This window comes from Zingiber officinale, chromosome 3A (assembly GCF_018446385.1).
Source record: "Zingiber officinale cultivar Zhangliang chromosome 3A, Zo_v1.1, whole genome shotgun sequence".
In the NCBI taxonomy this organism is placed as follows: domain Eukaryota; kingdom Viridiplantae; phylum Streptophyta; class Magnoliopsida; order Zingiberales; family Zingiberaceae; genus Zingiber; species Zingiber officinale.
In genome coordinates, this window is record NC_055990.1 from 6,019,978 (window position 1) to 6,030,775 (window position 10,798).

At 34.8% G+C, this 10,798-nt stretch overlaps 1 protein-coding gene across 1 annotated transcript; it reads left to right on the plus strand.

The window, feature by feature from the left end:
* Window positions 1–4,513: 4,513 nt before the first annotated feature.
* Window positions 4,514–10,454, plus strand: LOC122051096 (transcription factor BHLH062-like). The gene is made up of 5 exons (XM_042612047.1): window positions 4,514–4,662; window positions 4,970–5,054; window positions 7,822–7,940; window positions 8,653–8,780; window positions 9,703–10,454. Exons 2-5 carry the CDS (start codon window positions 4,993–4,995, stop codon window positions 10,129–10,131), a joined length of 738 nt encoding a protein of 245 aa, XP_042467981.1. The 5' UTR covers window positions 4,514–4,662; window positions 4,970–4,992; the 3' UTR covers window positions 10,132–10,454.
* Window positions 10,455–10,798: the final 344 nt, after the last annotated feature.

Here is a 10,798-nt window from a genome sequence, read left to right on the forward strand (position 1 = left end):
TAAATAGAAAATCTAATTTTCAACTATTATGGCTTTTATCTCTTGTTGTCCTCCGTGTGTTGTCATCCCAAGCTGCTGCCATATTTGGCCACTACCACCGGGTCTTGCTCCTAGTTCCGCTGCGCCTCTGGTCCTTAGAAGGTTCCACGCTTTGCAAGATTCGATCCGCGACATAAATAGAATTTTACATTTTGATCCTATATTCCTCGAAGGAATGTACATGTAAACTAGATCGAACATAAAATAAAATTTACATCCATCGATCCTATATTCCATAAAAGGAATGTACATGTATCTAGATCAAAAATAAAATCCTAATAAAACTAAATACAACTCCTGCTGTATTTTAATACAATCATGCACACACATATAAATGCCCTTGACATGTCCAAGGGTCCAATCACACACATAAAACTATAAGCCATAATAGTTGGATCCTGCATCCACAAAGTTAGCACATCCTACTATTATCCTGCCTAAATTATGTATGACATGTGCATAATTAAACTAATACCAAATACACAGAGGCAAAACCCTAGCTCTGATACCAATTGTTGGACGCTACTCGGAAAACCTAGAGGTTCCACTGTACAAAATTTTGTACAAAGGTCTGAACCTTTTCCTAGCTACCATGTGTTCTTTTAAATTAAATTTTGGATCGCCTGCGGAACTTAACACGTTTGATCCAAAACTTAATCTATTCGTTCTTTTAGGTTTTGACTTGGGTCTCCTGCGGAACTTAACACGTTCGACCCAAATCGCCTTAAGTTATTAATTCCATTAAATATTAATTTCCATAATTGGTTCCCAGTACTGACGTGGCGAGGCACATGGCCTTCTTGGATATGGGAGCAACCACCACCGACTAGACAAAACCTTTTATAGAAAGCTAATATTTAATTTCCTAAAATAACTTTAGGTTAACCGAAAAGAACAATCAAATCACAAGGAAAAAATAAAACAAAAGAACACAACTTCGAAAAACATATTCGAAATACTAGAACGTAAGCCTCTTGTATTTGGTATTATTTCCATAAATAACTAGTATGATGCGGAAAGAAAAATTACTAGTTATACCTTGTAGAAAAACCTCTTGATCTTCTACCGTATTCCTCTTCTAACCTCGGACGTTGTGTGGGCAACAATCTTCCGAGATGAGAAACCACCAACCACCTTCTTCTCCTCCTAGCTAGGTTCGGCCACAAAAGAAGAAGCTTCACCAAGGAAGAAAATCAAAACACTAACCAAGCTCCAAGAGATGCTAGCTTTCTCTCCTTCTTCTTCTTCTCCAAGTAGTATCCGGCCACCACAAGAGCTCCAAGGGAGAGAGAGAGGTTCGGCCACCACAAGAGGAAGAGAGGGAGAGGATGGCCGGCCACACCAAGGAACAAAAGAGGGAGAGAAATAATAGAGGTTGTTCCCCATGAAGGCACCCTCACCCATTCTTTTATATTCCTTGGCCTAGGCAAATTAGGAAATTTAATTACAATAAAATTTCCTTAATTTCCTTGACATGATTTAATTGAGAAAAATAAAATAAAATTTCCCAAATTAAATTCAAGTGGCCGGCCACATCATGAAGAACAAATTGAACAAGTTTCAATCATCAATTAAAACTTCCTAATTTGTTTCCGGAAATTTTAAAAATAAAAATTTCTCTTCAAAAATCTCTTCATGGTAGATAAAAAGAAATTTCCATAATTTTAATTTTACAACATGTGAATAATTTTTAAAGAGAAAATAAAATATCTCACCAATTTACAAATAAGGAAAGAGATCAAATCTCTTTCTTTAATCTTTTGTAAATCTTTTACAAGAGAGATATTTTAATTTCAATTCTCTTTAATAAATTATTTCTTCCACATAATAAAAATTAAAATTAAAATTCTTTTTAAATTTAATTTGGGCGGCCCCACTAGCTTGGGTTCAAGCTAGGGCCGACCGCCGGCCCTAGCTTGGTTCCCAAGCTAGCTTGGCCGGCCCCCTTATGTGGGTATAGAAGGTGGGTATAGGTGGGTATAGTACTCTATAAATAAGAGGCTACGATAGGGACCGAGAGGAGGAATTGGTTTTGGTCTCCGATAAAATTAAGCATCCCGTGTCCGAAACACAACTTAATTTTATCAATAATAATTCATTCCACTAGAGAACTATTATTGAACTACCGCACCAATCCCAAATTACATTTTTGGGCTCCTTCTTATTATGAGTGTGTTAATCTCCCTGTGTTTAAGATATCGAATGTCCACTAATTAAGTGAGTTACTGACAACTCATTTAATTAATATCTTAGTCCAAGAGTAGTACCACTCAACCTTATCATCATGTCGGACTAGGTCCACCTGCAGAGTTTAACATGACAATCCTTATGAGCTCCTCTTGAGGACATTATCAACCTAGTATCTCTAGGACACAGTTTCCTTTTATAATCAACAACACACACTATAAGTGATACCATTTCCCAACTTATCGGGCTTATTGATTTATCGAACTAAATCTCACCCATTGATAAATTAAAGAAATAAATATCAAATATATGTGCTTGTTATTATATTAGGATTAAGAGCACACACTTCCATAATAATTGAGGTCTTTGTTTCTTTATAAAGTCAGTATAAAAGAAGCGACCTCAAATGGTCCTACTCAATACACTCTGAGTGTACTAGTGTAATTATACAGTCAAGATAAACTGATACCTAATTACACTACGACCTTCCAATGGTTGGTTCCTTTCCATTATGGTCGTGAGCTACTGTTTATAATTTATAAGGTACTGATAATATGATCCTCTGTGTGTGACACCACACACCATGTTATCTACAATATAAATTAATTGAACAACTACATTTATCATAAATGTAGACATTTGACCAATGTGATTCTTATTTCTAGATAAATGTTTATACCAAAAGCTAGACTTTTAGTATACATTCTAACAGAAGTGATGTGCATCCAAATCATACCAATAACTTTTGATTTATAAATCTTAAATTGTGACTCAGATGCATTGGAAAATGATGGCGGGAGAAAGGAGATTTAGGAGGTTGATATCGGAGATAGGAAGAGAATAATATTATTTTTAATATATATATATTTTTGATAGTTCTAAAATTAAGGTATCATGTTCGTAAATAGAAACTTGACAACTTTTATAAAAAACTCGAAATCTTAATCATGTTTCTAAACTGTTAAAGAGTCAATTTTAAATTATCAAACCGCCTGATTGGGGCCAAGATGAGAGAGAAATTGATGGGAGAGGAGTTCATGGAGTTTTCCCCCTCCTTTGACGAAGCTGCATCGGGCCCTATCCTTGCAAGAGGGGCCCTGGGTTGATTAATTACAAGTGTGGTATAAGGTGAATATATTTGTCCTTAGTGTCTTTATTAATTCGTCTCAAGATCAACATGGAGAAGATAAATCATGGATGACTATTAACCTTTGGAATAGTGACTAATACATAAAGGAAATATTTACCTCAGCTTTATCAAGAGGACCATAAAATAATTAATCAAGTATTTTAAGTTGAAATCTCAATTAAGACGTTTTACCTTAAGAATGCTCATCATTTAAATAACTCTTAATGAATATTTTTTTAATTTATTCTTATATCCGATATTTTTTTTTTGTGAGATTGAATTAGTCCGATTAATAAGAGTCGACATTTGCATTATAAAAAAGAAATGAAACCGACTTGATTGCATTTTTGTGAATCTCTTTTCCTCCAATTTCTCTATAAAAAAAAAACTAAACCGTTGCATTTTTGTGAATCTCTTTTCCTCCAATTTCTCTATGTCAAGACTAAGAGATTGACTTGATTGTTTCTATTTAAAATTAGAGGTGTAAATGAGTCAAGTCATTCATGAGTTATTCGAAATTCGACTCGATAAAAATTCGTTTAATGATGCTCGTTAAGATAAATAAATTAAGATTAAGCTTCACAATACTCGAGTTATTAGCTCGTGAATATGTTCGTTAATAAACTCATGAATCAATTTTTAAATGAAATAATAATAGTTTTGATATTAAATTTATAAATTTACATTCTACTTAGAAAAAAATATAGATAAATATATTAAATTTATTTATTAAAATAAAATTATAAATTTTAATAAGAATATTATATTTTTTAAAATATATAATTTAGTTTTTAATAAATATTTAAATTTATAATTTATATTTATTAAATTCATTTAGATATAAAAATTTAAATAAATTTATAAATTATAAATATATTCGTTAAATAAAATTCAAATTCAATTAAATTATAAACAAGTTAAATTTAAATATTTAAAAATCCGATTCGGATTCAATTGTACCCCTACTTTAAACAATATCTGTTTTTTTTTTTTTTTCAATTTCTTCGCTCAATTATAAATATTTAAAAACGACAAAATCGGAAAATTACACAATATTTTTTTTTCCTTAAGAAAAATACTCAGTGATGCGTAAGAAGAAGGCGTAAGAAACGGACGTGAAGCTGGGAGGGTGCTCGCCACGCGCGAGTACGTGTGGGATACTTATTTGTTTCTTCCGTGGCCCTCTTCTTTTTCCCCAAGTCTTCCATTCCACCGTCCGCCCCAACTCGACTCCCACCCACCAACGACGAGCTAAATCCACTCCGGCGACGAGAATCCTGCCCTCCGCCGCTCCTCCAACCGTCAAGGTGATCCGGCATGCCTCTCCTTTCTCTCTTGATTTTCATTTTCTATGTCTTGTTGGGTTTCCCGGATTGGTGCAATTGCCATGCTTGACCTTGCTTCTACTCGGATCTGGGATTTCAAAAAGGTTTATACTCTTCTCATGGAGACTTCTGTTGCTCCGATTGATACTCTCGGACGCTTTCTTCTTTCTGTCATTTGGTTTTGATTTGGTCGGTTAGATTGGGTGAAGTAATTCAACCGAGGGAAAATCTTCTTGCAATAGTTCCTCTTCCTTGTTGTATGATCTGATTGAAAGTAATGGTTTTGTAGTATTAGGGAAAGCATCGCGGAGGATGGTGTCGGAAGATCTCCCTACTACAGCGATCGAGTCCAATGTTGCAGCCGAATCGCAAGGGTTCGTTCAATTGCTATTTCCTTTTTTTTTTTACTTCTTTTTGATTTGATATTTGCACAAGTTCTGCATGTTCTTTTAGAATCTGGATTGTTTTTTTTTTCTGCCTTGGATTTTGTTTGATAATTGCCGCCATTAGTGAAATATATACTTTGTCTCATCTAGCAGAACTTCGAAAATCATTTAAATGATTTACATTTCTCCGGAGTAACAAAGTAATTGGTAGTGGAAAAGTGAATATTACACGTTGATTGGCCATTTTTTGCAAACACTTAAGACTGGTATCTGAAGGTAATATGTAAGCTAACTCACAGCACTCTGGACCACATAGACATTCCTTTTGCTGGATGCAGTGATCGGACAAGTTCTGTTTTGTAGTTTTAGTTAATGGATCTATAGACCTGGATCTTGGTATGTGAAAACTCATGAACCGTACCATTGGTTAGCTTCACAATGTCATTAGTATGGTATTTTTCCTGTTTAAAATAAAATAAAATAAAATTGTTCATAGAATAGATATATCATATATATGCCAAATAATATTTAAGTTGGTAAAAATTTGAGTTGTTGATTCTTGACTTAATAAGTGAATCTAGCTAGACCTAACTGCATGCAACTAGTATAATCCCAAGCCCATAAGATAGGTCATGCACACAAAACCTACTTTTCAATTGACGATGTCTGGATTGTTGCATTATTACAAGAGTATGTCATATCAAATATATATATATATATATATATATACTCGTTCCCCCCTTTGAATTATAATATAAAGGCTTCAGTTTCTATTTCCGTATACCTTAATCTTTGTGGTGTCATATTTTGAGGTTCTTATTTTGTCCATAAGCTTATAGGTAGTGTTTTCTTACTCCTTGCCCTTCATGCTGTGACTATTGGCTTCTCAGCTACACTCTCTTTTGACAAGATTAATGCACCGCATCAAGTAACATAGTACCTGTTATTTTCATTTGTTATCTTCCTTTTGCCCTATAACTGGATCAAGAGTTATCTGATCAGGTTCTTCAATAGTTTGCAGGACACCTGCTTCTTGTATGCTGCAACCTGTGAAACAGGATGATTGAGAAATACTTTTTATTCAATATATTATCATTATAATAGATGAATATAGGGGTGAAAATATGATGACAATGGTAATTATTGAAATGAAGAATTAAAAGATGAAATTTTATCAACTCAAATCACAAAAATATCAAAGGTGGATTGAGAAACAATTATAGCTGAATCAGACCAAAAATTTTGCAAGTCGGTAGGAGATTAATAAATAATCTCTTTCCTTTAACGCCTACACTCAAATAAAATATACTAACTTCAGTTTGCATCAAACACAGATGAGATTTTTCAGATTATATTACCAAAGCCAAATTGGGTGGCACACTTAGCACAAGATGATCTGCATAATCTTTGGGATGGTGGGATATCTACAACATGGCTATGGATTTCTGATTACTTCATAACATCAGATTGAATGACCCACATGATCCAAGGATGATTACACATCTAATGAGATGAGGGACATCTTTCAATGAATCAGCAGATAATGCATGTAGTTGATACTGAGCAAATCTTCACTTTGAGAAGAGCAGCAGTGTAGGACAATTGTTTAGAAGCACTGGAAGTGGCCCTTGACAATAAGCTTGGATCAGTGTTGATCTCTAGTGGTCTATAGGATGAATGACCAATTTTGAAAGGTAAACCATGGCTCCGAAGGCTGAGTGAGAATAAGATGACGATGGGAGGTGACTTGGTTGGGGAAGCACCATGGATCACCAAATCAACTTGCCGATTAAGAAAATTAGAGGATCTAGAGCAATGGAAGGTTGCAATCATGTCACAACCTCTCCAACTAAAACACAAAGAAAGTGCTAGAGTATTGAAGTTGGTTATGATACCAAGTAAAATAATAAAATGTAAAATAAGATGGTTGATGAATAATTGTACGATATATTGTAATTACAATGGATGAGCCATCTTTTATAGAGTTGATATTATGGAGACAAGTCCCCTCGGATGGGTATAGTGGCTAGCATGAGGTGTTGCCATCATGAGATCTGGGGTTCAAATCTCGGCAAAGCCGAGATAAATGCCTCCCTTATGTGCTAGTCACTATTCCAAAGGCTAGTAGCCGCCCGTGATTTACCTCCTCCGCATTGGCCCTGGGACGGGTTGGCGGAGGCGCTGGGGGCGAGCGTATTCGTCTTTTTGCCATCATATTATGGAGACAATGGTAAGTGTATAAATGGAGATTATATAGATGATATTGTGTCAAGGTGAATCAGAAAAATGTTAAAGGTGGATTGAGAAATAATTAGAGATGAATCATACCAAATTAATGAAAATCAGTGGGAGATTAATAAATAATCTCTTTCCTTTAATTCAAATTCTTAGGTAGTTTCTATATATTGTGATAAAATTGATTTTTTTAGATGAACAAAGTGATAATGTTGAGTTGTATTAGACTTCATTACTCTTGTTCACCTTCTTTGTTCCTATCTTGTCAAAATTAACTCTATTTGTTTGTTTTGTACCAGTTGATTTTTTTGTTGCTAGATTTTGGTCCTGGATCTTTCTAGGAAAAAGCACTGTGGTAATCTGGTTATCCTAAAGCTTAGCCTGGCATTTACCTTTTTTCCTTGATGCCTTTTGTTTTAGTTTTGTTGAAAAAGAACTGAATTATTAATGTAACTTCTTTCTATGATCTCTTTCTTGGTTAGCTTAGATTTATATATTTCTGAGATGATAAATATGGCAGGTCTCTTGCTTGTAAAAAAGGCCAAACTAGAGTTCCAAAGAAGATACACAAAGCTGAGAGAGAGAAACTTAAACGTGACCAACTGAATGAACTCTTTGTTGAGCTCGGACATGTGCTTGGTAAATCTCCATGCTATTTTCAATGTTGATTGATTCCCACCTTAACTGCAACAAAGTGAAAGCTGTTCAGTGGGAGTCTGGCTATTGTTTTCCTAGACCAACTTCCATTTCACCATATAGATTGAGTATTTCTTGAGTATGCTTTGCGATGAGTTTGTCACCAGGCTATAGAGTTTTCATTAACTAAATCCATTCAAAACATCCACAATTTGTTAGTGTCCTTATTCATAAAGACATCTTATATTTGGAACATATAATCTGAGGTTGGCACTACTGGTTCTGGATCAGATATTTATCATTTGAATGCAGTTATTTTTTTAACTCAGGAACCACCTTGTTTTTTGTATGTGAAAAATATCTATTTAATACTTTACGTGACTGTATCGTCTTTTGACGAATTTTCTTGATACTTTACAAGACTTTTTCCTTTCAAGGAGTTTCTTTACATTCAATGAAGTTGTGAAGCTGCATAGAACTTGACCAAAGCATTGTATAAACTCAATCATTTGTGAGCAATGGATATTCTTATTTACAAATTGACTGTCATAGCATTTAATGCAGATGACATAGAAGTTTGTTATTGCAAGGGATAACTTTTCTCTTGTCTAAATAATGCTTATTTTTTATTTTCTTGCTGCACATGACATACCTATGTAGATATTTGACTAATTTTGCTTGAGGAATTTATTCCAATATTGTTGTCTATGTACAGAACCAGATCATCAGAATAATTGTAAAGCTTCCATATTGGGGGATACTACCCGAGTACTTCGCGATCTATTTGCTCAAGTAGATTCTCTTAGGAAGGAAAATGCTGCTTTGCTAACTGAATCTCGCTATGTGAGTTTCTGATTCTGAAACCTAATTTTATCTTCCTAATCTTATCAAAGTCAATATTTTGGATTAATGTCGTGACCAGTATAAGCACTGACCATATGCACATTGGTTTATTCTAAATTCCCACAGATTTTAGTTGGTGGCTAATGAATTTTCTGTCACCGTGTTGCGATTCTACCATACACTGATCTTATTAGTTGATAGACTTGTCAGTTTAAGAACTTTTTCACTGATCTTATGCACTTTGATTTGTTCTAAATTTGCATGGTTTGTAATTTGTGGTTAATGAATTTTTTATCGATGTTTGTCTTTAATATGGAATTCTTCCAGTTATTTGGAACCTCTAATAATTCTTTCTTGTCATGGCCAATCTATTTCCTGTTAGGTATCACATACTCTTATTTTCAATTAACCAAAAATCACTGTGATTAATCTTTCATTGTATCAGTGGTGTCATCGTTACTAACCATACTTCAATGTTGGTCGAATTTGAGCTAAAACTTGGCTGTTCGATATTGGCATATCTTGACCAATAGGGCACTGGATTGCAGTTTACTCTCCTGTTTCAGTTGAAAAATATTCAAAACAAACGGTATAAGCTAGCTTACATGCTTATTAGTTGAAGTAACTGATTGTTCAAAGTAAACTTATTCTAGTATTCTTTTCAATCATTTACTTGCTGTACTGCATAATAATTAGAAATAGTTATGCACATAACACATATTTCAGTTACTTGATAGATTTGTCATTATACAACAACTTTAGCCTGCGGCATATTATTTGATTGCCTGTTCTGGACCTTCTTTTCTAATTCTTTGCAACTTGTGCTGCTTAAGCATTATGGCTGGCTCACCGGGGGATGACTATTCTATATGATATAAACTCATAATTGTATGTAATTTCTTGGACATGGGGAATAAAACAGATTACTGTCGAGAGGAATGAGCTGAAAGACGAGAATAATGCTTTGCAATCTGAAATATCAGTGCTCCAAAATGAACTACAGAGGAGAACACAATCTGTTCCTTCGTGGAATGATACCACTACCGCAAACTCCTTGACAAAACCACAACCAACTACTACCGCGCTTCAGATGCAGCATCAGCCAATCATTATTGGACCCATGCAAGCAGCCCCTGTCCAGGAGCTCCAGCTCTTTCCAGTGGAAAGAACACCGCCAACTACCCCACCAGGACCTCCTCCTCAGGTGACGAGGCCTCATGCTAGATACGCTGCTCCATTTGACTTGTGGTCAGGTCAGCTTCTTTCTACTCTTCCAAAGACATCAGAAGGGGAGAGATGCGGCAGTAATAGTACAAGCACCACTAGCAAGGAAGAATCTGATGAACCATGAGTCCTAAATTTGATCTTCAATTGCGAACCGTACATCAGAATTCGACAAAATTTTCCCACATGCTAAGAATCTAAATGAAGCATTAGAAGAATTGGGGATGCTGCCTAGGTAAAAGAAATTGAGCAGGTGGGGACTGTATCTAGGTTTGAATCATTAAACTGTTATGAAGCTGTGTTCTCGAGCCAGTTGTTTGGCACACGAAATTGGCTGTAACATTCTTCTCTGCTACTTTTATCTGTACCACTTGTCCTATTCTAGGAGCAGGTGCTAAGCCAGCCGTTTGGAATGTCATACAATAAGGGCACTTTCCCTTTTTTACTTGACATTTGGGTAGAGTGCAAAATTTTGAAGATAAATTAGGTGAAGATGATGCAAGCAAATAATATGGTCAATCTAATGTAGCAGGTCTGCAGGCCAAACAAATTAAGCAAGTTAGATTGATCAAACAGACTAAGTGAACTTGGTTTGTCAGATTGATCAAATTAATTAAGTGAACTTGCAACCCAAACAAAACAAATTGAACAAATTAGATCGATAGGAAAAATTAGAGAGATGGAGAGAAAAAAATTAAGTAAATCAATTGTATGCAGTTTAATTAATAAATTGAAAAAGAAAATTTGTACAGACCATTTCATTTATCGTTTCATTCCTCGAATTGAAAACTGGG

What these genes read in the sequence shown, in the direction of transcription:
- LOC122051096 (XM_042612047.1), top strand. Translation starts at nt 4,993, where the DNA reads ATGGTGTCGGAAGATCTCCCTACTACAGCGATCGAGTCCAATGTTGCA. An exon ending in TGAGCTCGGACATGTGCTTG is followed by an intron (nt 7,941 to 8,652) that starts GTAAATCTCCAT and finishes GTCTATGTACAG; the next exon opens with AACCAGATCATCAGAATAAT. An exon ending in TGCTAACTGAATCTCGCTAT is followed by an intron (nt 8,781 to 9,702) that starts GTGAGTTTCTGA and finishes GGAATAAAACAG; the next exon opens with ATTACTGTCGAGAGGAATGA.